The 27,409-nt window shown below is 44.8% G+C and overlaps 1 protein-coding gene and 1 pseudogene across 1 annotated transcript in view; one reads left to right on the top strand and one right to left on the bottom strand.

Moving 5' to 3' along the window:
• The window catches only part of Scd5 (stearoyl-CoA desaturase 5), a 100,049-nt gene that overhangs the window by 64,524 nt on the left and 8,116 nt on the right, over positions 1-27,409 (top strand). Inside the window, 1 exon segment of the mRNA XM_051170184.1 lies at positions 1,516-1,712. Coding sequence (XP_051026141.1) covers positions 1,516-1,712 — 197 coding nt within the window.
• LOC127210459 (60S ribosomal protein L22-like) lies at positions 18,142-18,544 on the bottom strand (annotated as a pseudogene).

The raw sequence follows: 27,409 nt of genomic DNA, 5'->3' as shown, positions 1-27,409 counted from the left end.
GTAAAGAGTAGAAGAGTTCCGGAAGGCCTTTCTCATCAACAAGAAGAAGCCACTATCAATGATGGAAGAATCCAAGTCGCACACCAAGTCCTGAATTACCATGGTTCAAAGCCATCAGAAAGAGGACAGTTTTGTGTAGCCTTTACATTCTAAATTTCAGATTAACTTTCCAAACCATGACCGCCCAACCTTGTCAGCCTTCCAAATGTTTGAAAGTGTTACATGAAAAACCATCCAACACAAAACAAAAGGCCCAAACATGCAGTAGCTCTTATGTCTGTGGCTACAGATAGTCTTAACAGTTATAACAGCCCAGTGCCCCCATTCTTACTTCACCCCATTCAGGACCCCAGGACCCCTCCTGTTGTCTCCCGTGACAAAAGGCTCAATAGGGTATTGCCATGGTGTGCCCTGCTGCTTAGGTATAGCAAAGGGGAGTCACCTGATGGATATCTCCTGACACACCAGATTCCTCACATGAGCCAAAGTCACATCCCTCACCTGCTGTTACACTCAGTTGGACCAGCCCTTAAACAAAGTCATTTGTGCCTCAACTTATATATAGGTAGAGACTTTTTTAGAGACTTGGAGATGCAGCTTGTTTTTTGTTGTTGTTGGTTTTTTTTTTTTTTTTTTTTTTTTTTTACTTCCTGTGCTCTCTAAATGGGACTGTATGGAGATCATCAGTGTCAGGAAGGCAGGGAAAAAGTCCAGGAGGAGAGTTGCCATGCCTTTGTACTTGAGGTCACCATTCTCCAGACAATCAAGTCTTCATCCGCATCCAGATCTCTCTTTGTAAACAGCCCCTTTGGACTTGAGAATCTCACCAGAACTTTGTATTTCAGGTCTCTTTCTAGTTCACCTAAACATCCAGGCTTCCTCAGTGGTAGACCCCAGACACAAGCTTGCATCCTGCTGAGTGCAGATCTCTGAATCTGATGAAAAACTATCCCAGACCATGTTTAGGAGTTGGATGTGTGTTGCGGGACATTTGATCACACTATGAATGGCAAGATTGTGTTGTTTAGGGGAAAACCTGTTTCTATAGAACACACCTTTAATCCAAGGGTTTTCTGCTTGAATACTGTGAACAGGATTAAACAGAGTCAACTATAAGTCAAAGGCAGAACAAACAACCAGTTGACAGGGAATGAATATAGAAGCAAAAGGGCAGAACATTGGGTTTGGTTTTCTTTTTGTGGTTTTGTTATACAGCACAGGGAAGGAGAACTCCTTTCTTTTGGGACATTGGCTGAGGAGGAAGGTCAGCTGGGTGTTTTCTCTGCCTCTCTGAGCTAGCAGGCTCTCACCCCAACATCTGGCTCCAAGTCTTTATTGGTAAACTAGAACAATTGCAATTTTGTTGAAAACAATGGATATGAGGTGCAGGGACTACATGGGGACGGCGTGAACAGAGCAGAAGTGAGCAGTGGAAACTTGGTGGAGAGGCTGGAACTTTCCAGAAAGACATCCTGCATGGTGACACTCCACTCGGGCTCTGTTTTCTCTCTGCAGAACAACATCTTCGAGTGGGCCAGGGACCATCGAGCCCACCACAAGTACTCAAAGACAGATGCGGACCCCCACAATGCCCGCCAAGGCTGCTGCTTCTCCCACATTGGGTGGCTGCTAGTTTGCAGGCATCCAGATGTCATTGAGATGGACAAGAAGCTTGATCTGCTTGCTGACCCTGTGGTCCAGTTCCAGAGAAAGTGAGTAAATAGCTTTCAGAGGGACCTTTGGAGGAGGCAAAGCAGAGCACTGCAGCAATTACTGCTATAACAGTCATTCCCCCTCCCCGCCCCCACAGGGCCTTATCCTGAGAATTTGTCTGTTCATTAATTAAGTCCTATCTATGGGGCACATTTGTTTTGAATTTCAAGTTTCATATGTAATGGGTTTCCATTAATCCCTGCATCACTGGTCTTGCATGGCTGACTTGACAGAATTTGTCTGTTTCCCTTCCCTTCTGCCTGAGCTTTCCTGAGGTAGCAGAGGGAGGGGCCAAACCTCAGAGAGCGACACACTGGATTCCAACACAGCTGATTCTCTCCAGGTGTCCTGCTAAGTTCTCTCATAGCCCTCCCTCTGACCCATGGAAACGTGGCACCAGTAGGTTGCTGTGTAGAGAAGACAGGGCCACATGTCAGGGTCCCTCACAGATCCCATGTGTCAGCCAAGTGTGTTTAGTTGACCGCCACTTGCAAGGTGAAACTGCTTTCAATAAGCACACGAAGAAAGGTTGCCTATAATGGGATCAGCATGAAGAAGGCGCCCTCCATCTTCTAGCCAGCATGCTGCCCTGCACGGTGCTTGTGTTAGTCTGGGTCTGCAATGTTGGCCACTCCAAGAGCATTTATAAACAGGCTTGTCGTTCCTGATGTAATGCCTTTATGTGTGGCGAGGACAACTTTGGTGACATGCCTTGCTCAGGGCTTTCTCTGCAATAACATGAGAGAGTCAATAGGGGTTCAAGACTATCTCAGACAGGCTGGCGTCAGCTGGGGACCTTTCAGTACAGGATCTGTTCAGGCTGATACTGGGAACAGATGCCGTGCCTTCGGCCAACCCAAGAATCCTTGCATGAAAGGAAGTGTGGCACAGAATGCACTCCTGAGCAGAGAAGTGGGAAAGTGGCCGGACTTAGAGAAAACTGACCTGAGCAGTGTCTCCGTTCATCGCACAATAGGGTAACGGTAATACTTCCCTGCACAGTTGTGTACGGAACCGCAAGTATGCGTTGCAAGTAGAAGTATGAGAAATGGCCCCTGTGCATCAGGCATGGTGTCATTTCACAGGCAGCTGCTGGCCTGGATGCAGAGCTGGGTTTTCCTCTCTGCTTCTGTTGCTTTTAAGGTCTTTGCTTGTTCAGGCAAACATACTCAGTACCGCGAGCCAAAAGTCGCAAAGCGTGAAAACAACACAGTGTTCTCAATTAGCAATGAAGCGATTTTCTGATTTTGTGGTTTTTACCATGGAAGTAAATATTAGAAGTCATGGGGCTGGAGATATAGCTTAATGGGACATATCTACCCAGCATGCGTGTGGCCACAGATTCCATCCTGAGATTGCAAAACTGCCCAGAAAGAAAAGGGAGGAGGGAAGAGAGGAGAGGGAGAGAGATGGTTAGAGGAAGCATAGTGCTAACACATAAACACGCCTGCTGTTAGTGTTCTGCTGTCTCTGTGTTCAGGCATATATTTGATGTATTTGGTGTGATGGCAGTCACATTGCATATGTGATTTTATGCCTTGCCTTTAACTTCAGATTATATTATAGGCACCACTGTCAAAGCCTTTGGGCAAATCCTGCAGTCGAGTGTGTCATAGTTTATTTAACCAACGCAGTGGTTAGATATGTTTGTATGCCACTTCCGATTCTGTGACTTAAAGGGTGCCGCCATATGGTTAGTAATGATTTGAGACAATCAGTCCTCAGATTGATGTCAAGAGCCTGGATGAAAAGGCAAAGGCTCTTCTAGTGTATTAGTGAGAACGGAGCAATATAATGATCGTCTCTGTTTCTTAGACCATAACAAGACGGGAGACTTCACCACCTTTTCCCTTAAAACACTGGAGTCTGATTCCTTTTGTGTGTTCTGACAGCACACATGCCCCAAGGGTGTTTCTAAATATAGACTGGAAAAGAAAGGCTATTTTGGCACAGTCCCCGGGTAGTTATCCGGAAATGTCTCTTTCATCAGCGGCCAGCGGCCACCAGAGGGGCCCAGCTATCAGACACCACCCACCCATATCGCCTGTCCACAGGGCTTCTTGAGTTTCTGCTGGAAACCAGTGCTGTGCGGGTGGCCCTAAAGATTACACACCGCCCCCCCCCCCCCCCCCCCGCCATCTTCCCAGATGTGCAGAGGGGCAGGAAACCTAAGAGAGATGCTGTAATACAAGGCCCGGGAGGGAGGACAGAGGGTCAGCTCCTAATTCTCATGGCGGAGGTGAGGGGCAGGGGTAATTGAAGGCCTCGTGGAAGGAACTGGGTTTTGAGGCAAGATCTGAACAACAAGGAAGTGGTCAGGATAAAGATACGCAAGGCAGAAAGGTTTGTAAGATGTCAAAAGCACCATCATGGAATATTTAGACACAGCATAGACCATGAGGAAAGTAAAAAAATAGGTGTGAGTAGCAAGCTGGGGCTTGAAGTCCCTGCGGCTCTGATTATTTGCTCGGGCTTCTTTCACTCATGCTCAACTACTTCAAAGATACAAAAGCACTGTGGGGCAAGCCTTCTTGTCCCCTGGTGACTAAGCAGCAGAGAGAACACAGAGTCGCTGAACTAAATGAACATCTAAGATGCACCACATGACTGACTGAAGTTTGGGTTTCCCCACGTTCATGGAACTGGTTCTCCCGGTCATGCCAAGAAGGCTGTGTGGGCCAGATAGGTCCTGTGTAGGAGCCGAAGTCCTTGCCGGTTGGGGGTGAGCTACAGGGCAGGACGTGGGCCTGTCGCACCAGCTCTAGGTCCTTGTTCTTCCGGGCCGAGTGGCAGGCTTCCTGGCTGTTGGAGGAATGTGCGTTGGGAGCGCGTAGTCCCTGACCTTTCTAGAAGGACACCCCTTATCGCGCTCTTGTCCTGTTCTCCGGGGCTGGGGTGGGGCAACAGTCTCTGTTCCACATCTGGGAATGCTTGTCTCTGCACCCGCCTTACTGCCCTTCCAGGGTGTGAAGTTCATGCAAACATGTGGCTCCAGCTAAGATCCTGCTGGAGATTTTCCCAGGGTGTGGCTGAGGCAGAGCACCCGAAGAACATGCCTCAACACAGAGTGTGCGGTTAGGCGGCAGCCAGACCTCTGCTTAACCATCTCTGTGTTAACCAACACAGCCTACCAAAGCAAAGTGCGCCAGAGAGCTTCCTTTGTCCTGCTAATGCAAGGAGTTAACTCAACTGTGTTGTGGTTCGCATTGCAGCTCAGTTGAGAGCGACAAAGTCAGGTAGCAGAGTGAGACTGTCTGGACCCTGGAAGGTAGGACTTGTGCCTGAAAGAAGTGTTCTTCTTGGAGGCTGAGCAGATTACAGGGCCACAAGGACCTCCTGGGGGCTTCTACAGCATCCTTGAGTTCCCAGGGACTTAGAAGTCCCTGTTCAGGTGGCCAGAGGGCCATTCCAGAGCCCAGTGTCCTTCAGGTCTCCATGCATGCCAGGCCCGAAGGCTGGCTAGGTGGCAGCATGCTTACCTTGAATAGCCACGCAATGGGCAGAGATGGATATGGGAAGAGGAGGGTGTAGGTCAGACTAGGGGCTATGCGTATCTTCTTGGCCTGAGCGCTACAAATGGGGCTAACCTGGAAGTGAGTCATGTGTAAGGCTGAGGTAGATCTTCCAGTTAGAAACTTGTGTTTGGCTTAAACCAGATGGGGCTTTATTTCTCCTACAATTAAAAGCATTCTGGCAGCCCATTACTGTAATCTCGGTACTCTGGACTTGGGGTAGGAAAGTCATGAAAGGACACTGGGGGGCGGGTGGTAGGTGGGGGGAGGGCAGGGTACATCATCTGATTCTAGAAACAGGTGTCCAAATGGGTGAGAAGGGCCCAGCAGCAGCTCAGTAGAAAACTGGGCCTTCTGCCTTCATCTCAACAATGTTCACCATGTGGCATCCACTGTGATTTCATGGGACATGATACTTCTGCTTTCTGTGATTTAATGGTCCACACTGTCCACTAAGCTCCAACCAGAAGTCATTCAGTGGAGATAAAGAAGCACACTCCTGAGCAGAGTTTTCTCAACTGACACACACATTCTGTCCACTTCACTCTTGTTGACCATATCTGCCCACAAGGGGGGCTCTTGGCTGACACATTGTGCCCTTGAATAAAATCCCGATTTTGTTGCTAAGGAAGAAAAGGAGAGCAGATGTGGGTATGCCCTTAGCAAGAGCTACCCAATGGTTCTTCTCTAAGTAAAGCAGTTGGCTACACGTTGCCCAGCCATGTAAACACCATGAAGCAACCAGAATGTCACTCAGTCTTGAGACGGCGCAGCAAGGGTTAAACCAACACACAGTCCCTCTTTGGCGGTGGTGGTGGTGGTGGGGGGAGGGTAGCAGTTCCTTCAGGGTCACAGGCAGACACAACATGTACAATTCTGAAGTAACCAAGGAGGATGCCCATCCAGACCCATGAGAACATGGACCTTGCCTCGTTGCCATGGTGATGAGATCAATTAAGAAAGTGAATGGGAGGATGCAGAGCAGAAAACCACTTCTGTTCTAATGCCCCAGGAAGAGATGAGAATGTCTGGATATTGCCATTCCAAGCTGAAGGGCAGATGAGAGGCTTCCTCCTGAGACGTCCTTTAGCTCAGGTGGTCTAGTGGCCTCTTCACTTAGTCCTTTCAGATCCCCAAGAGAAGGCTACCTTCCAATGATGCTCTCTCTTTTTCTTTGTAAAGACTAATTTTTTAAAAAGCAGTTTAGGGGCTGAGGAGGTGGCTCAGTCGGTGAGTGTTTACTCTGCAAGCAAGAGGACCTCAGTTCAACTCTCCAACGCCCGTGTAAAAGGCCAGGCATGGCTGCACAAGCCTGTAATCCAGCATGGGGTGGCAGAGGCAGAGACAGAGACAGGAGGCTCCGAGGAGCTTGCTGACTATCTAGCCAGAAATGTTGAGCTTCCAATTCAGTGTCAGACTTTATCTCAGGCATCAAGACAGAGGAATAGAGGAAAACACTTGACGTCCTGTTCTAGCCTCTGCATGTGAGTGCGTGGGTGCACATAGTTGTAGCCCCCCACAGACACACACACACACACACACACAAACACACACACACCTGCTATCAATGTTAGCAGGCAGTACACTTGTCCTAACATATGCTGGCCGTCATTCTCAGAAGCCATAGCTCACACCTGGCTTCATCCTTGTTGTTGAATTCTGTGGGCTTGGTCACATGCTTAATGACAAGGGCAACTGTTCAAAACCATGCAGAGAATTTCACTACCTCTACAGTCCCATATGTCCCCTCTCCCCCAATCCCTCATACCTCCACAGCACCTGCCAGCAAGCCTCTCATGTCTCCAACTTCAGCCTTTGCCAGAATGTCACGCCGCTGAGCTCCCATGGGATGCAACCTTTCGAATCCCCTTCCTTGAGGGAGCAATGCACACTCGGATTTCCTCCACATCTTTTCGTCATTGGATAACGCAACACATCTGAGCACTAAATAATGATCCACAGACCCATCTGCATGTGCCTCAGTTTACTTAGGCAGCCGCTACAGGGTATCTTGGTGGCAATTATTAGTTAAGGTACCGTGGACACCCACATGCGGGTTTTAGACACATTTGATTGAATGTGAAGAAACACTGTGGGTTATATGGCTGTATGTTAAGACAAGATTTATTTTTAGAAAAAATAGCCAACCCATCTTCCAAAGTGGCCGTATCACCTTGTACTCCTACTGGCAGTGAGTGGGGGTATCTGTTGTCCCACATCCTTGCTAGCATTCCACATTGTCACTGCTATGCATTTAGACACTCTAAAAATGCATAGTCGGGCTTCATTATCACTTTATTTTGCCTTTACCTGATGGCATGTGACTTATGGCCTCTCCCGTGTGCTAATTTTTCCACCAGTGTTTCTTTTAAAAAACGAGATATATTGTGATTGTTGGCACATGTCTATTGGCCTGTAGCTTTCTTTTTTTTAATTAATTATTTTTTTATTTTATGCATGTGGGCCCTTTGCTTGAGTGTGTGCGCACCACATGCATGCAGTGCTTGTGGAAGCCAGAAGAGGGCACTAGATCCTCTAGTGCCAGACTTAGAGTTGTGAGCTTCATGCTATCTTGATTACTGTACCTCTTGGAGCTAGATGACATTAATCCTTCATTTTGTTCTTCTCCCTCATTATTTTATTGGCTATTTTGTTGTTTTCTCTCTCATGTATAAGCTAGAGAATCAATTTTGCAAGTATCTATAAAAGGTGTTTGTGGGCTTCCAGTTGGAATTACGGTGACTCTGCATCAAACTAGGAAGAATTGGTGCCTTCACAATACTGAACCTTCACATCCATAATCACGGGACATTCTCACTTATTTATCTAACTCTTGGATTTCTTTCATCAGAGCCTAGTATATTCCCTCATATGGTGTGTGTGTGTGTGTGTGTGTGTGTGTGTGTGTGTGTGTATACACAAAGCATGTTTTATAAAATTTATGCACAGTGGTTTTATTTCTGGAAGTGCTAAGACTTTAGTAGCACTGTGTTTTTAGCTTAAAATTTCACTAGTGTGTTGTTGGTATATAGAAATTGAATTTTGTCCCTAAACCCTATAGTGACATCCCTGTTGTAATGCCTGCTTTTGTGGGTTCCAGCAGGGTTGTTGTTATTTTTTTCTTACATTCTCTACAAATATAAATCATGTCATCTATGAGCAAGGATAGACTAAGTCCATGTCCAGTCAGTATGCCTATTATTCCTTCATCTTGTCTTATTGCATCACTAGGACTTCCATGTGACACTGAAAGTGTGCTGAGCAGGCACTGCATGGCTCGCTCTTGGTCTTAGTGAGAACATCTCCCTTTTAGGACACTGACCACGTAGAGGAGGTTCCCTTTACTCCCAGATGACCGGGCGTTTAACTTCATCAACTACTTTTGTCCTCACCTCTTAATAAGGTTGTGTTAGTCATCTTTCCTTATCTGTTTCTGATTTATACAATTGATTTTTACAATACGGACTCAGATTTGCATATTTAAGATAAGTCCCACTCAGTCAAAGTATGTAATATTTTTATACAATACTGTACTTGATGTACTTATATTTTATTGAGGATTATAGCATTCAGGTTCATGAGAGATATTTTACTGTACCTGTCTTTTTGTAATATCTTTGAATAGCTTTGAATTAAGTTTGGAAATATTCCACCCACTTTTATCTTCTGAAAGATATTGGCATAAATAGAGAATTGGTATACTTTTGTAGAATTCTCTGGTGAACTTGTCTTAGACTGGTCCTATTTTGGAAAGTTATTATTAACTCTATCTTTTTGAGTAAATGCAATTCTATTCAGAATGACTGTTTTCTACTTCTGTGAGTTATGGGAGATTGTGTCTCTTTTTTTTTTTTATTAATTTATTCATATTACATCTCGATTGTTAGCCCTTCCCCTGTTTCCTCCCATTCTTCCCTCCCTCCCATTTCTCCCCTTCTCCCCTCCCCTATGTCTGTGACTGAGGGAGACCTCCTCCCCCTATATATGCTCTCAGAATATCAAGTCTCTTCTTGGTAACTAACTAGCTATCCTTCCTCTGAGTGTCACCAGGTCTCCCCATTCGGGGGACATGGTCAGAAAAGGGGCACCAGAGTTCATGTGAGAGTCAGATCTCACTCTCCACTCAACTGTGGAGAGTGTCATGTTCGTCGGCTAGGTCTTGGTAGGGGTTCGAAGCTTACTGCCTATATTCTCCTTGGCTGGTGCCTTAGTTTGAGGAGGACCCCAGGATCCAGATCTGCCTGTCATAAAGTTCTTCTTGTAGGTTTCCAGGACCCTGTGGGTCCTACTATTTCCTCTTTCTTCCATGCTACTCTTGCCTAAAGTCTCAATTGGATATCCTCTCCTCTGACCCACTTTCTTGGTAAGTAAAGATTTTCATGGTACGTATCCCTTGGACTAGTGTTTTGATATAAGTGAGTATATACCGTTTGTCTCTTTTTGCTTCTGGGTGAACTCACTCATTATGATAATTTCTAGATCAATCCATTTGTCCACAAATTTCGGGAATTCCTCGTTTTTAATAGCCAAGTAGTATTCCATTGTGTAAATATACCACAGTTTCTTAGTCCATTCTTCTACTGAGGGACACTTAGGCTGTTTCCATGTTCTGGCTATTATGTATAGAGCAGCTAGAGATTGTGTCTCTTAATGGCTTGTCACAGTCTACCTTTGTTATCTTTTCATTGTCCATGGGATCGTTAGTGATGGCACCTCTTACATTTCTGATAGTAATAGTGAATTTGTTTACTTTTGGGAGCTCATGAGGCTAATTGATTTTATTGATCTTTGTTCAAAGAACAAACTTTGGATTTTGCTAATAATCTCTATTGAGTTCCTGTTTGCAATTTCATTTAGTGTTATGGGTTGGTCTCTATTTTGTTACTTTTAAAGACTTACTTTTATGATTTTAAAAGTGTGTGTGTGTGTGTGTGTGTGTGTGTGTGTGTGTGTGTGTGCAGGAATCTGTAGAAACCAGAGGTCTTGTATCCCCCTGGAACTGGTGCTACAGACAGTTGAGGGGTACTCACCTACTCTGAATACTTGGGGGCATAATCAATAAGCACTGATCACCACTGAACCATCTATCTAGCACGTCTGTCTGTCTGTCTCTTGAGACAGGATCTTGTTGGATAGCCCAAGTGGCCTGGAGCTTATGATCCTGTTGCCTCATTTTCCAGAATGCTGGATTTATAGGCATGTGTCACTGTGTCTGGTCTCCTTTTATGATTTTAATATTTTATGAGTACAGTGTTTTTCTTTGATTAGCAAGTCGGTTATACTTTTAAAAAATTTAGTAGTTTCTCTACAGTTTATAATGTATAACTAATCAGAGTTCACCTTGAACTAATTCTGTATCACTTCACATCTAATGTTCCTGATTTAGTAAAGAAATTTGAATTGCCCCCATGATCCTTTATGTCATGCTTTTACTCATTTTACTTATCCACAAGCATACATATCGAGTCTCTCTATCTATTCATATCAATATACATTTATACATCTACATACATAGTTAGGTCAATAAAGGGAAAAAAATTAAAGGTTTCCTTTACAGCTATTTAATCCTTTCTTAATGCTTTTTCTTCTCATTTTGCAAATTATGTTTCTGGCCTGTCTGATTGTCTTTCTTCCTTTCTGACTCTTTTTTCATGTTTCGTGAAAAGCAGGCACAGCCAACAGATGCCCTCAGTTTTCTTTGTCTGGGAATGTTTTTATTTTATTTTCACCTTTCAAGGATAGTTTCGATTGATGTTTTCACTGTTTAAAACTTTAAGTACTTCGGTCTACTCTCTTCTTGCTTGTTTAATGAGGTTTTTTTTTTATCTTTACTACGGTATAGGTAAAGGTGTTTTTATTCTTCCATTCTGGCTTATTCGGTATTTTTTTATTTCAGTATTTTTTCTGTATCTTTGATTTCTTTTGTCATCTTATGATTAGGATTATTTATTTGTCTGCCTGTCTTCTCTCCAACTCCATTTATTTTGCTTGTATTCTCTGAGTTTCCCGAACATTCTATCATTAACCTACTTCAGCTATCTCTCCTGACCCTCTATTCTGTTTTCTGCTGCCCGCTACAGTTACAGGCTGTACAGCTGACTCATAGCTCTCAGAGACTCTTTTCCCAACTGTGTCTACAAATACGAAGAAGCCCATCAAAGGTCTTTGTTTCTGCTGGAGCATCATTTCCAGGTTCTGTGGGCCCATAATGCTGTGATCATAATTTTTATCTTTCTGCACCGAGTCACCACGTGTTTTGCCCGATACCTGTTTTATGCAGCAAGGCATCTAGCTATTGACGCTGCTGCTGTACCTCCCCCACGTGACCTCCCTACTGCAACTCCTGATGCTGCTTTTGTCTTCTGTATGCCCGCTAGACGTGGTGCATTGAGGCCTGGCTTTGGGTAGTGTGGAAGGGAGCAGTCGGGGAGCAGAGCCTTCTGCAATACTGTGACTAGACCGTTGTCTTAGTGTACCTGTGCCCGTGGGTTGTGAATGTCACAAGTAGTCCTCGTTTTTTTTAGAACGAGGCAGATAGAATGGCTTAGAGTCGGGTATCCCCTCCTCACACGCAGAAGGCTGTATCTAGCCTCAGCAAGGTATTTCCCATCACGTAGGTTAATTAGGCTGTGATAAAGCACCAGCATGCCCTATAGCTTCTCTTCAGTGTGACATTGTTAAGGAACAGAGTGAACTGGTATATTTCAAAATGGCTCCCTCCAGAGATGGAAGCAGCAAGCGCAGGGCCAACAAGGGCCTGCGCCAGGTCCGAGGCATTTATCTTATAGCCATCAGCTTAGTATTTTAATGGGATGTGTGGAGGAGTGGGTCTCTGATTCTTGGGCCTTCCCTTGGGGCTCTTTTCCTTCTGTTGGTTTCCCTTGTCCAACTTTGATGCGATGGTTTTGTTCTGTGTTTAACTGTGTTAGGTTGTTATCTCTTAAGAGTTGTTTTCTATTGAGAGACAGAAAGGAAGTAGCTCTGGAGGTAGAGAGGAGCTGAGAGGAGCCGAGGGAGGGGAAACTGTATTGTGTGAGAAAATAGTCTATTTTCAATAAAGGAAGAAATAAAAAATGGCTCCCTTTTGCTCCCTCTGTAAACTTTCTGTGAACTTCCTGCTGTGGAAACTTAGTCAAGCTCCTCGAGCTAAAGGTCACAAAAGCATCAGGGCCACTCGGGACTAGATCACCTGGGAGTATCCACTCCCACACCTGTGTCCATCTATCTCATAGGAACTCGTCAGGTAAGTTCCGGTTTTCCTGTGTCAGCACCGGAACCTGAAGAGCAGGGTTCTCATCCATGGAAGACACCTGCTTCTAATGGGCTTAGGAACTGAGTGAGACACAGCTCTGTTGTTGTTAATTTACCAGTATGGTCTAATAGTGTTTATCATCAGGCCTATAATTATTATTACAGCACTATTTTCTAACCCGCTAGCAATCAATCAAGACACAGATACATGTTATATTTTAAAATAGCCTTAGTTAATTACCCTGGGGCAGGGCAGATATTAATCCCTTAAACTTACTTCCCATAGTGGGGCAGGAATGGGATACCTACCTCAATCCCATGCCATCTGGTTCTAATAATTTCTGTCAAGCTACCTCCCATCCATAATCCCAAATACTTGCTAGTTATCATCATCTGGGCCAAGTTTCTATCCACACCAGCCATGTGCTTCTCCTCCACTTAACCCATGACAGCCTTCCTTTTTCTTTCTTTCCTTGGGTCTCTCTTCTTCCCCCCAAGATTCTCTCTATCTCCCCAAGCCTGAGAACCTTAGCCACGCCTATCCCATTTACCCTGCCCAGGTGCAATGGCCTTTTATTAATTGGCATCAAAATACACCAGACCAACCTCCAACACTGCTCAGTAGCAAAATTACAGTCATGGTTGGGGATTTACTGCTTAAGAGGCTTCTGCTCCAGGTTTTGTGACTTCTTGCATCTTCCTGCCATTTTCCCAGTGCAGGGGCAACAGTTTGCCTGCGACCTTATTTCTTTCATCGGCCTAAGAATTGTTGGATTTTCAAGCCTGTCCAGCTTTTTATTTTGAAACTCCACATTTGTCCACACCCTGAGAACATCCTGTGATTTTTGAGCATGGTATACACAGGACGGAGCAGTTCACCATTTGCACCAACCTATCCTTGCTTCCCTACCTGATGTGTGTTGTCTTGCACTCTGGGGATCTCTGTGGGCAAGATATGGTCTGGAGATTCATAATCATCCTGGCCCTACCTTTCTTGGCCAAGTGTGTTGCCTTTAATCTTGATTCTATGTAGGGCTCTTAGGAAATCTGCCTATTCCAAGCCCATTTACTATGGGTCTTTCCCAACCAACTGTTAAGTTGATAGAACAGTTTTTAGTCGGACATTAGTGATTTTGAATGGCTGAGCATATTCAAGACTTTGGTTGGTTATTTATATTTTCTGGAAGCTATAGACATAATCTCCAAAGGAGGCTCAAATAATGACATATTCAGACACCTAAATGTGTTCTTGAGACTTAGTGGGAGATGTGGACATTGAAGATGTCAAGCCACGACCATCTTCTAAAGCCACATTTCACACAGCCTATTTCATTTGGGTCTTGGGCTATTCCTGCCTAAGAGAAACCAGATTTGGCTCAGGTATCATAGAACCTAGTTCATTGTCACCCATTCTATGAGCCCACAGTGCAACAATGGATACCAAGCATTTTGTGGCACTTTCTCAGGTGAAGAGTCAGGGCTGAACAGCCAACAAGAGAGCATCATTTAGGACACCATTTGGTCTTTCTTTCTAGAACTTCTCAGCTTGGATCTGGAATGCAAAGGGTGGGAGGATACTCTGCCAGGCATCTGCCTACTACTGCCTGACTTTATCTTCTCTTCTCCTCCTCGTTTGAGCTCTCCCACAATTCTATCCCTACAGCAAATCTGTTTTTGGTTATCTGTTCTGCTTGTCCCTTTGTCTCTGCTGCTTTCATTTGCTTGTTTGTTTCCCCCCCCACCAGTTAATTTATTCTTCTTTTTGCTCCCTTCTTTGCATGGGGACTTTTTTTTTTTTTTTTTTTTTTTTTTTTTTTTTTTTTTGGTCATAGTGTGGTCTCAGTCCCACAATGCTTTTCTGCCTTCCCAGCTTTATTAGAGAAAAACTCACTTGTCCTGTCGCTTAGCAGACTGCTTTTGTCTTCCATGGGAAGATGCCGAGTTTCCATTTCTCACTCTCCTGTAGGGTTCACCATCTTGCTTTGATTTCATCTTTCTGAACATCCCTAAGAATATAATTATTTTTTCTGCTTAGTATCATGTCCCCTTTGAGGGGAGCAGACTGTCTTTGGTTTCCAGCCCTGAATCCAGACTTCTTCCCACTCTACCTAGCTTCTGTCACTGCATATTATCCTGGCTCCACAAAAACGCTGAGAATAAAGTGATTCTGCTTCTTTGAGTATTTCCTCTGCATCCAGACACAGTTGTCAAAGAAGAAAATTCTGAACCTTTCAGCTCCAACAACTTAATAAAAATCAGTTATCAAAGTGTATCCACTGTCTCATTGTTCCTTTCAGTTGAAAGTGGGTGGAGGGAGTGAAACCCTCGACCGTTACTCAGCTCCCCATCTTTCAGAGGAGATTCCGATTGCTGTAACCAATTAGCTGAATTAGCAGTGATTCAGTGCCCAGGTTAGAGTCTCAGTACAAAAACTTCCCTGTTAATGGTGCAAAAGTCGGGCAGAAGTCAGAGTGGTGGACAATTCAACAGCTCATTTTGAATTTTTAAAAAATTTCCAAGTCAAAATATCACTTGTCTGTGTGTGTGTGTAGGAGGGACTTTCCCTTCTGGAGCTTAGAGAGAGAGAGAGAGAGAGAGAGAGAGAGAGAGAGAGAGAGAGAGAGAGAGAGAGAGAGAGAGAGAGAGACAGAGACAGAGACACAGAGAGAGAGAGAGAGACAGAGAAAGACAGAGACACAGAGAGAGACAGAGACACAGAGAGAGACAGAGAGAGAGAGAACTGAACTGTATCAATACTAACTTTTCTTTCCCCACATTGCTAGTCCATTTTCTGTGTGCAAGAAATTCCCCTGGAAAAATTTGCACCACAGGACACATTGTTCATCAGGAATCAGGGAACACGATCCCTGCTGCCTGTGGGTGCTGTCCTGCCTTCACTGTTGATGACGTAAGGACATCTTGATGCATCCTGATTCACCTCGGTAGCCAGGGATAGACTCCTTTGTTAACTGTGTACTTTCATTAGCCAATGATAGCCTCCTTGGCTTACGTGTACTTTCACTGTTCTTTACACAGAGATTTCTGATCCTTTCAATAACTTTGGCATGCGGATGAAGGTACTTAGATCCTGGACCTGAAATATAAATGTCCTAGCTCTCCACTGCTTTGACTAAAGAAGTCAAAAGAATAAATGATTGTTTGCACTGAGCTATTCTCTTTCAATAAACACTTTCCAGACTAAGGAGGGATTAATGTTCTAGTCTAGCCCGAATATTTTCTTGGAATGCACAATCCTTTCAGGCAGGTATATAGCTTTAGCTCCAAGTCTTCAGGGAAAAAAAAAATTAACTACATGCACAAGAGACTTTATTTATTCCTTAATTACTCTCTAAGAAGTTAGATATAGGTGGGTGAAATGACTCAGTGGGTAGAGATGCTTACCACCAAGCCTGGTTTTGGTCCTGGGACCTGCATGGTTGGAAGAAAGAAATGACTCCTGAAAGCTAAATACCAGTCCCGTAAAGAGAAGAACAAACAGAGATCAAAGTCAATTACACCTACGCTTGAGAGTACCTCCTTTTTTCAGGCCAGTATCGGTGGATGAATGGCAGGGGATAAGAAGGAGCCAACTAACCTGAGGCTGAGCGGCTTCTGGATGCTGGTGCTGTTCTCATTAGCCTGGGAGCTCCAGTGACTGGCTGCTGTTCCCAGGTGCTGGGAGCCCAGGCTGCCAGAGCAGTTTTCTAAATATTCAACCCTCAGCTTCCAGCTGTCCAAGCTCAGGCCTCGCCTGCCTCGGAGTTGATCTCTCTTTGTTCGGCAGCCTGAAGGTCTACTGCTTGTCTCCCCATTGTGGCTTAGTGTAAGAGTGTGGTGTTTGTTCTTTAAAAATGTGTTATAGTTTTCTCTTAACCTGGCTAGCGCCCAAATAATTGAGACTGGACTATTATATTTGTTTACTAAGTTTTATGGCATAAGAACTGAGCAGCATTAATCTGCTTTTTAACCCTCTAAACTCATCTGATTCCCTCCCAGCGGAAATCCCCGAGATATTTGCATTTTTATGGCTTTCTCTGCCTCAACTGCTCTCCTCACATATCTCCTGGACCCTTGGCCCAGGGCTGAATCCATACTTCTTCTTTTTTTTTTTTTAAGTTTCGATAACTTTATTAAACAGTAAAAATCAATATTTTTATTTTACTTATTTCTTACAAATGCTGCTAGTAAAAATAGTCCCATACTTCTTCTAACTCCTCCTCCCCCTGGCTGGCAGGAAGTCCAGCCTTATCCTCTCCGCTGCTCAGTCATTGGCTGTTAAGCCTCTTTCTTGACATTTCAGGAAACAATTGGAGAGCAAAGTTTAGACAGCAGAGTCTCAGAACAAGAATTGCAACCAGATCGGGCCCCAGCACAGCTGACTACCCCTGCAGGTCTATGCAGCAAAGGGCAGGTCTGGTCTCATACCTGTTCCCAACTTTTTCATGTGAGCCTGCAGTGGGGATCCATAGAAAAGAGCTTAGGGTTAAATGCACACACTGCTTCCTGCTAGAGAAAGGTAGGATGGGTACAAAATCTTGTCTACTGGCCTGTGTGAGCACCTGTCTCCTACCACCCAAACTTCGTCTGCAGTGTTACTTTTGTGCTGGTTTACTCCTGCTTTCTAAAGAGTTCAGCTAATACAAAGCCAGGAAGAGCATAATAGAGAAGTTATTTAAACAAAAGGCAAAATGCTATTAAAAAAAAAAAAAAAAAAAAAAAAAAAGGCTTTTAAACAAAAAGCCGCAGTGAATGCGGCTAAGAGATGAACTGGGTTACTACAGAGTAGCTTTCCTCACTTCTTACTCCTTCCAAGAAATGATTTACAAGGTTAATGTCCTTTGTGACAGCTAGTTTTTGGAAATACTAAATGACTCAGGGTTCCTTTTTAAAATGGAAAGGGTGTGACGATATGAGCATTTGTGAACCTCAAGTCCACTTTTCTCTCTTCTGGCAGAAGCCATGTATTATGGAGACCCTTTGACAGTTGCCAGTTGAAGTGAAAATATTGTCTCCAGAAAAAGAGTTTGTTGATAGCAGTTCCAGTGAATGAATATTTAGATTAGCCACCTGCAAGCTGTCAAGTCAGAGCTCCCGAGAGCGAGAGTGTTCCCTACCTCTGACATGTTTTTCTAATCCCTCGGTCCCATCTTATTCTGTAATATCCCACCAAGTGTGTTAAGGGAGGTTTAGGTTGAGCTGTGAGGAGTTTTTGTTTGGCACAGTTTACATGGGAACACTGAAGAGGCTAATCCCTGTCTGAGTAAGCCTGGGCACAACTGTCAGCCATCTTTGTTTCTTTCATACAAAAATGTCTGCAAACAAGGACGAGCTCTCAACCAAGAGGCCATGTTATAACACGCTTTGTGAGAGGCCTCAGGAGTACATATTCTCAGGGTATGCCACTAGCTGCTACACAGTCACTGAAGCCAACCTTGGAAGTGCTGCCTGGTGCCATATATGCCCCTTCTGCATCCCTGGAGCAGTGTGGAGATTCTTTTTCCACAGCAATAAAAGGCGATGGTGATGGTGGCTCCCTTCCAAAGTGGATGAATGCGTTGCTTAGTACAGTTGAAATTACTGAGGTGGTGAGCATAAAATAGCTGTGTTTTTCTTGTTCCTAAGTTTTATTTATGAATTAATACAAAATATTCCAGACCAATGTGTCTTAATCCTCCTCCTCCTCCTCCTTCTCTTCGTCCTAGTTAATCTGCAAGTAACGCAATTCATGACTCTCTTTGCAGTTGGCAGCAACAACGCAACCAGTCTCGAAGACTGTTCTTCTTCAGATATTTTTTTGGTGCGCTATTTCAAATACCTTTTGGAGGAAGGCACCTCAGAAGGGATAGTGATCTTGCTTTTTTGCTCCGTTCAGTGGTCACAACCCCTCTGCCAAGATCGCCAGCTTTCCTGTTCACCTTGACTCTCTCCTGGAAGAACTGCTCAGACTTGGCAGCATCCATGATTCCGTCTTCTACAGGATGGGAGCAGTCAAGGGTGAACTCCAAAACCTGCTTCTTTTAATTTTTTTTTTGCCCCCCCTCCGCCACAAGCTTTTTCATGGGCACCATGGTGGCAGAGGAGGCAGAAGGGGAGGAAATACCTATGTTTTTAGCTGCCTGTGCAGCGCTATAGCACAGCTATTCCACATATGAGGAGTTCAGGTTCTAGAAGATTATTTGTATGAGTTTCAACCTATGACCAAATTTTACTACACAGCCCAAGCGTGACTTGAACTCACGATCTTCCTGATTCTGCCTGCCCAGTAACAGGATTAGAAGCATGCATTACCACACCCAGATTCCATTTCTATTTTTCTCCTAAAAGCATAACTCTTCTTTTTCAAAAAAAATTTTTTTTAATTATATGTATATATAGGCATTTGAACATGTAAATGTGCCAGTGGAGGCCAGAGGCATCAGATCGCCCTGGATATAGGGTTATGGGTAGTTGTGAGACATCAAATGTGGGTTCTGGGAGCTGAACTCTTTCCTCTGCAAGGGTAGTATGCGATCTTAACTGCTGAGCCATATCCCCAGGCCCCTACACTCCATTTCTTAAAAATCACCCAGATGACTAAGGTCCATTTAAGCTACTGATTTCCAGCCTCATTTCCATAGCTGAAAGCATCAGAGGTCCCTGGGGAGCTTTATGTCCAGGAGCACACGCGTTTTCTTACCTTCTCTGCACGCCTTCCTCGGTGTGGACCTCCTTCCACAGCGTCCTTGTTACTGGAGGCCAAAGCCTGGGGACCTGACAGCCCTAGCCAGCTAGCCTTAGCCACTGGCCTTCAACACGCCAATTTAAAAAGGCAAGAAATAGTGAAAAGCAGACAAGGGAGAATTACTCAATATAACCACATTGGGAAGAGGATCAAAGGAGTCCAGTGGCAGGAACAGGTGTGGTCCTGCCCGTAAGTGACACACCACTGTCTCTGGTCTAGGTACGGTCCTGCCCACACATGACACGCATTGTCTTGGAACCTGGCTGCTGGCCAGTCCTTTGGGTTGTCAGACTTTGAAATCTCTTCCTGAGAGACCAGTTCTTCTAGACAAGTGGGCAACCAGACTTCAAATCTTTCTCTTTCCCAGCACGAGGGTCCCAAAGAAATTACAATTTCTTGCGGGGTGTGTGTGTGTGTGTGGGGGGGTTAGTTGCTGTCTCAATAGTCTGATAGCTGAAGAAAGAGGCAAGGTGTCTCTTCTTAGAATGCCTTTGCTCCTGCAGGGAGCAATCACTTGCTGTTCTGTTGCATAAATGGCCTGATGTGCAGCTCTCAGGCCCTGGAGCTAAACTTGGTTTCCATCAGTCATGTCATCCACAGGCTCTGTCTTAAGTTCCCCCCAATCTCTTGACCATCACCACCACTAACAAAGCCTAGGCCGAGGTCATCCATAGCTGCTAACATTTAGCTGCGACCTCAGCAAGTTGCCCTTTTCATTTTGCCATTCTCCACTCTTTCCTTTGCAATCATTATTCACTGTGTCTTAACTTTTCTTTCCTACTGTGTCACAGGCTCCTTGAAATATCTACCATTGTCCTGGGGCTTGCAAATTTGAAAACTTATCTCTACTTTTGTTTCCATCCTAAGCATATGCCTCTTCTTAGTGGTGTTTAAACAGACACTCGTTGCTTTTTATATTGTTCAAACTGACAGTGCACTGATGTACATAAAATGTACGCAGAGTGAGTACAAACCCTGCTGCCACACTCCTGATACGCAGCAGTGTGTGGCTGCCAACAATGGGCAGTGTGGGTGTCCTAAACTCTGTTTTGTTCATACCTGTGGCCATTTTTAATGGAAAGCTTATAAACAGAAGCATTTCTGTACAAAGAGGTCTGGGGGGACACAAAGGGAGAAAGGAGACAGACCTTGCAGATCTTATACGTATGCAGAACAGCTAGAGGTGCCACCACCAGCCAGTCTGCACATGACAGTGTTCCTGGACACCTTGGAGAGCCCCACATTGGGCACCATATGACAAAAGGAAACTTGGCCCTCCCCCTTTAGGTTTTTAGTCTCCTTAATGAATAATTTAAAAACAATCCCAAGGACCAGATCTTGAGAGAAAAGGACCAAGGCATGCACACCAGGAATATCAGCAGCTGCCTGAAGGAGGGAGATGGGGAAGAGAAGGAGGGAAAGACACACCTTTGGGTGCAGGCTGGCATGCTCAGCCATGGACACCAGCAAGCAGCATCACAACTTCGCAGCGGGCAGGCTTATCAAAGCTGCATGGTGGCTACTCTCTTAATGAGTACACAGAAGGCAGGGTTCCTAGGAAGAAAAGGTATCCTCATTAAGGGGACAATTATTCCTTCCATCTCTTTAACATGGCTTTAGGTGAGTTAGCCTTCTTACGGGGTTGTCTTTTGGTCATGTGATCAACAGGCCCAGCTGGAAGCCCTAATGGAAGATATAGAAAATATATAATGTTCTAATCTTTGGAGTAGTTCAGAATGTCCTATCTTCACCCAGGACCAGAGGTAGATTCCATTAGGAAAGGTCTTTAAGGCTCCTGTCACATTGACCTTTTAATTGGGGGACCCTAACATCATTTGAAAGGTGAGCTGAATGAAACTGGGAAACACATAAAATCTGTTTCCATCATGGAATTCCAGAGATGCAGTTTCAATGCTGTCCACCAGGGGGAAGGTCATGTCTGGACTGGCATAGATAGCTTCTAAGTCAGGAGTTCTCAACCTGAGGGTCATGACCTCTTTGGTGGGCTCGCATATAGATATTCCGCCTGTCAGATATTTAATTCGTGACAGTAGCAAGATTACAGTTATGAAGTAGCAATGACATAATTTTGTGGTTGGGGAAGGGGTGTCACTACAACATGAAGAACTGCATTAAACGGCCACAGCATCGGGAAGGCTGAGAACCACTGCGCTGGGTGGAAGTGCTCATTTAAGAGAAGAAAAAAGAAGGAACCAAGTACCAGAGTTTTCTTCTGGCCTCCAGCAAGGGCTTTCCTAGGACTGTTGCTTTCAGAGACCTGGCCTTACACTGCCTTAAGCAGTTTTTTTATATTCTGTTCTCATCAAAAGCAAAGCTCTACAATGATTTCATCAGAAGCCGAGGTTACTCCCCGCTGGCAAGGACCAAGGTGGATGGAAGTCCTTGCAGAAGTTTTATGAGAATGACACCCTCCTCAGGGACCCAAGTCCTTGCTTCTCTTTTTGTATGTGTGCTTGTGAGGGGTGAACCCAGGGCCTTGCTTGTGCCAGGCAAGTATTCTACCACCGAGCTACATAACCAACCCCATCAATAGCATCTATATTCGTAAGTGGTGAGCATCCTCTAGTGCGGCCTTACACATTCCTTACACTGGTTGTCTGCTTCCAAACAACACAAAATCATTGTTGACAGAGATCACTGAATTTTTTTTTTCATACACACTGAACAGATATCCATACATGCGCTCTTCCCTCCCCAGACAGCCTCAGCTAACCACAGGAACTATCAGGTGGCCCCGGCACGCAGCAGGAGGGCCGTGGGAGCTGTTAAGGTTGTTTTTATATAATTGTGTTTGTTTCTCAGTTTCTCTCTTAACCCAGCTATCACACAAATTATTGAGGCTCTATTTTTTTTTTTTTTTTGTTAGTTAGTTTGTTGTGTTTTAAAGCTTATAAACAAACAAACAGCTGAATGGCAATTTCTCTATCCTTAACCCTCTAAACTAATCTGGCTTCTTCTTTGCCAAAATCCCAGGATACTTGATTTTGTGTCTTTCTCTGTTCCAGCTCCTCTCCTGATGTCTCCTGGACCTCTGCCTGTGGCCGAATCCCTTGTTTCTTCTCCTAACTCCTCCTCCCTTGTCTGGCAGGAAGTCCAGCCCTATTCTTTCAGCTGCTCAGTGACTGGCTATAAGCTGCTTTATTGGTATTATCAGGGAACAATTGGGGAACGGTGTTTATATAATATGGAGAAAGCAGATCCTCAGAACAAAGATTGCAACCAGATATGCAGGTTGGGAACAGAAATCAGCATTCGAATTACACAATAACCTTATGCCTACAGAGCCGAAGCTGGCAGAGGCTGGCTGGGCAGCTGCCCAGTGTGATGCTTACCGGAGCAGAGGGGCTCATAGTAGATGCCCACTGTCTGGATAGCTGATGTCATCCAGCATAAGAATGAAAATCCATCCCCTTCTCTTGATTGTCTTAAAGACATATTTCCGTGGGCTCTTAAATTCAGAAAATTAACAGGAATGTGGGCAAACTGCACTCTTAGGAAGAGAACGCCTCATTTTTGCAAAGAGTGTCCTGAGTTAATTCTTAGTCAAAATGTTACATTTACAAAGATTAGACGGGATTACACGGGATGAAAGAGAAATCAAAGCAATTGCCATCTGCCAGCAGCTGGGGATGAGCCTCAGGGTTAGGGTTAGGGTTAGGGGCAGAGGTCCAGGCACTAAGCACACTTCTCTTTCCACTGCCCACTTCCTATAAGACAAGTGGGACACACAGATAAAGAGCCGGGGCTGAGATGATGCGATTTGCCAGGACATACTTCTACTCAACGGAAGTGCAGAGCCTGCTGCCGTCCATCCGGCTCTCTTAAACTGCTCTTAGCTGCCTTACATGCTAAAGAAGGTCACAAGTGATTACCATCAAGACTGAAAGAAACGTGTGTGTGTGTGTGTGTGTGTGTGTGTGTGTGTGTGTCTGACGGTCTGTCTGTTTCCGTGAATGTGTGTGCATGTGTGGATCTGTGGTTCTGGCTTTCTAGGAGACAGAACCTGAAAGCTTGTTTATCCAAAGAAACAAACAAACAAAAACCACACAATAGACATTTTGATTTTTGTTTTCTTTTCCTTTTGAGACTATAATTTGATTATATCATTTCTCCCTTCTTTTTCCTCCTTCCAACCCACTCCCATATACCCTCCCTACTCTCCTTTAAGTTCATAATCAATGCCCCCTCTTTATCTCCCCCCTCCCCCACTAATTGCTATTGCAGGCATATATATGTAGGACACATAGACTTTAAAGTTCTACTCAGTTAAGAACTTGGAGTTTTTGATGCTGAACCATTCACCTGCTTTGTATCAATATTTGCCCAAATGAGTGGCTGGACCAGACTGTGAGTGACTGTGGCCAATTTTAAGTCAAGTGTGGGATATTGAGCTCTCAGCACTGCACCTCTACCACGGGTGCTCTGGCAGTGGGGGGCCGGGGGGAGTCTTAACAGTATAAAGACTATTGAACACACACACTTTCTCTCTGTTAGCCCTTCATGCATTTGCCACCAGGAGAGGGGACAATGGCGGGAGAATAAGATTCAAACCACTCAAGTGTGTATTGGAAGCCGGGCCGAGCTGCGTGTGAAGCACAGCTGACTTGCTCGGAATCTGAGACTTTCTCCTGAATTGTCAGCAGCACGTTTGTGTTCCCACTTCCTCTATTCCTGTGGACGACTGTGAGGGAAACTGCCTTGCATGCCTGCCTGCAGGATTCCCCTCAGTAGTAATCCCCGTAAACTGCTGGCAGGCCCCTGCATAACAAGCAGGACACAGCAGTATTTCCAACTGACAAGCAGTGCAGCTCACCATTAGTGAACCTAGCCAGAGAGCCCTGTCTGTAGTCCAGCAGAAATAAAGCAAAACTCAAGTCACAGCATGCTGAGGAATGGCAGGTGCTGGGAAGCACCTATGCCGTGTTTCCAGCCAGTGATATCACTGTTTGCTTTACCAATGAAAATTAATTTCCTTCTTGTAATTGCAAATTCTGAAGAAGAGGTGACTGGAAATGAAAATGGTTGAAGTGTATGTAACAAAGCCGATACACGGGCTATCTTGAACAGTGCTAACTTAGCTGCAGGGTAGCTTCCTTATTATGGCACAAATGTTAACAAACTTCCCCTGGGTTGGGGAATAAAACTCACATGCAATCTCAAAGCCTCTAGGGCTCACCCAGAACCGGTATGTTCTTGATCTGCACACAAATTGGACAAACTCACATCTCTGGTTTTCAGATTCTTCACAGATTAAGAGAAATGAGCTAAGGGGGGAAGAGAAAATACAGTAGGTGGGAACACTGGCAAGTAGAAATGGCGGCTTAGCTGTGTATATGTGATACTCAGGGTCAGAACAGTTTGCCAAGTCAGGGGCTAGGAGAGATAGCTCAGCGGTAAAGAACACCTTCACTGTGGGCTCAGTGACAGCCGCTCTCCAGGGATCATCCAAGCCGTCAGTACGGGACTGAGATTGCTCCTCTGTCTTCCCAGCATGCCGGTCAGCACTGCTGGGCCATCCAGCCTCTGTTGTGTAAGCCAATCTGATAAATCTCTCTTTATAGTATAGATTCATTCTATAGGTTCTGCTCCTCTAGAGAATCCTGGTTAATAATTCGGCTTTAGACTCTGTCATCTAAAAAGATCAAGGTTTTTTATTAAGGCAGAAAAATGAACAATAGTAGTAACATTATATATGGGCAAGGTCTCATTATATAGCTTAGACTGGCCACTCAGACTTAAGTGTGTATTCTAGACTTATCAGCTTGTGGGCCTCCTGCCTTGGTCTCTCAAGTGCTAGGATTACAGGTACGTGTCAACATCCCTGCTCATAAACATTTGTTTTTGTAAGTTCATGTGACTGAGCGTGTCAACTGTCAGTGCACAGGAAAACCTTGGGGTCTTGGCACTGTCACACCAAAGGCCATCGAGGATGCAGGAAATCACAGCAGAGAGCAGGTCCAAGCAAGACAGGCTTCTGAAACTTAGAGGTAACAGCACCACTTGAACACAGGAGTGGGACCCACGTGACAGGTGTGAAGGGCTTGCCTTTTACACATGGGATGAAGCGGCCACGCCGGACAGCCTGTTGACTTTTGCCCTGTATGGGAACGACAGCCCATCCACCTAATTATTCAACTGGAGTGAGTTCACAGATGCTGAAGGCAGCTCAGATGACCATATTGACTCTTGCCTCTCCAGCCTGGCTGGCTGCTTATCACTGACAGAGGTGGAAGAGTTGTTTGGCAGTTGTCCCCACAGCCCAACATCTTTACGTACATAGGATAGAATAATCAGGGAGCACTCTCTGTCTCTCTCTGTCTCTCTCTCTCTCATCTAATGTCACTATAATAATTTTTTCCTTTTTATTTCAAAGAAATTGGGGATAACAATCTCATCTTTAAAACAATCCGACTTTTAAATTGAACTAAATTTCTTCTGTAAATCCTGAAACAGAGCAAATCACAATTAAACAAGAGCACTGTCATCAAAGACATCACAGTTATGCTACAAATGCATTCTCATGAGCATCAAATCTCTCTGACAGTCAGGTAAGAGCTGTAGCTTTTGCCCCCCAGAAAAGTGGAAATCCACAAACAAACTGCATTTAATCTCACAGGTCCCAGACTAAGATAAGCAGTTATGTCCTCCCCTGCAGTGATCAGTGTAGCTCAGAAAGGGGAGTGAAAGTAGGACAGGTGACAGACACTGGAAATGCAGCCACTCTGTTTAAAAAAAATCACTTTGCCAATGATTTTAGTTTGTCTTGGTGATCCTGTGTTGTATGTCATTAGCAGCTGGGCTACTGTTCATATAATTACAGGTGGCAATTGATAACTAATAAGGAAGGGAAGGGGGACAGAAACAGACAGAAGAACCAGACATGAACAGCCAGGCTGGAGGGACAAGTAACCTAATTGCTTTTACCAAAGACAAATGGTTCCTCAACCTTACTTCTTCCTGGTGTAGTCTAACCAATCAGCCAAAGCCAAACGCAGAAAGATGGCACAACTGCACCAATGTCCCCACCGCCGAGCAACGTTCTTAAAGATGCTTTGGGAGGCTGTGGCTTGCCACCTTCCTGTTCTCTGCTGGAGAGGAGATGCGGCCAGAAGGCCAGGATCTGACTCCAAGGGGGTCAGGTGAACAGGGCTCCAGTCACAGGAATGATGACTCTGGGTGGTGCCGAAGAAGTGGCCAAGACTCATTAGGGTCAAGGCTAGGTCCGGAGTGGTCCTGATGAGAGCTTTCGGAGGACACAGCCATCATTCTCGATTTTACTTAAAGACTTAGGACGTGAAAAACAACGCCCATTTTCATCTTAAGCAGTCCTAAGAGTCAAAGCTTTTCCACCAATCTCCACACATGAACTCCCATCTAAGCTATGCATGCAAACACATGCCCCACTCACCTCTCAACTGCCAGGGTGTATCATTTGTCCTATGAATAAATGCTTAGTAAACACCCACTTGCTATTTTTCCTGGTGCTCACTAAGATGCAAGAATTGAAGGGAAATTGAGTTTCTGGTGAGGCTTTAAGTGAAATCACAAAAGCAAGTGTGTTTAATCAGGATGGCTCTGGGCAGCGCGTTGCTCATCACTACAATATATCCATGGGGCTGTAATCTTGTTCTTACCTGTTGAGGTGTTCGCTGCTTCTCCCATTTTCTCAGGCTGCCAGGTGAGGAGGCTGCAGGTGGCTCCCTTTACTCAAGTAGATTTTCTCTCTCAGGATCTCACATACCACCAGCGTGGGACTGCTGGGTTTAGGGGAAACCAATCAGTAAAAAAATGCTACAGCAGGTTTTTGATTGTTTGTTTTTCATTGAAAGAATGAAGAGAGCGTTAAGCTTATCAAACCCAGCTTGGAGGTCAGAAAGGCATCCAGATTTCATAAGAGCACAATTTGGGCTGGTTTCAGGGCTTCACATCTCATTACTGCATTTGATTGGCTGACATGAGGAGGAGATGCTGGAGAGCTGAAACAGCTGACAGACAGGTCAGCCTCCCTCTGTACATTGCCACAGGGCAGCCAGTGCTCTCAAGCTGGGTCACTTGGTGCGTAATTGTATTTGGTATAAAAAAAAAAAATGGGATTTAAAAAAAAATTTAACTTTTAGTATTTTTAGATTTTTTTTTTTTTTTTTTTTGAGACAAGGTCTCACTGTGTATCCCAGGCTAGCCTTGAACTCAC

The sequence above is a fragment of the Acomys russatus genome, chromosome 28 (genome assembly GCF_903995435.1).
Source record: "Acomys russatus chromosome 28, mAcoRus1.1, whole genome shotgun sequence".
Taxonomy (NCBI): domain Eukaryota; kingdom Metazoa; phylum Chordata; class Mammalia; order Rodentia; family Muridae; genus Acomys; species Acomys russatus.
Note: the sequence above shows the minus strand (reverse complement) of the source record. Positions and strands in the feature narration are given on the sequence as shown.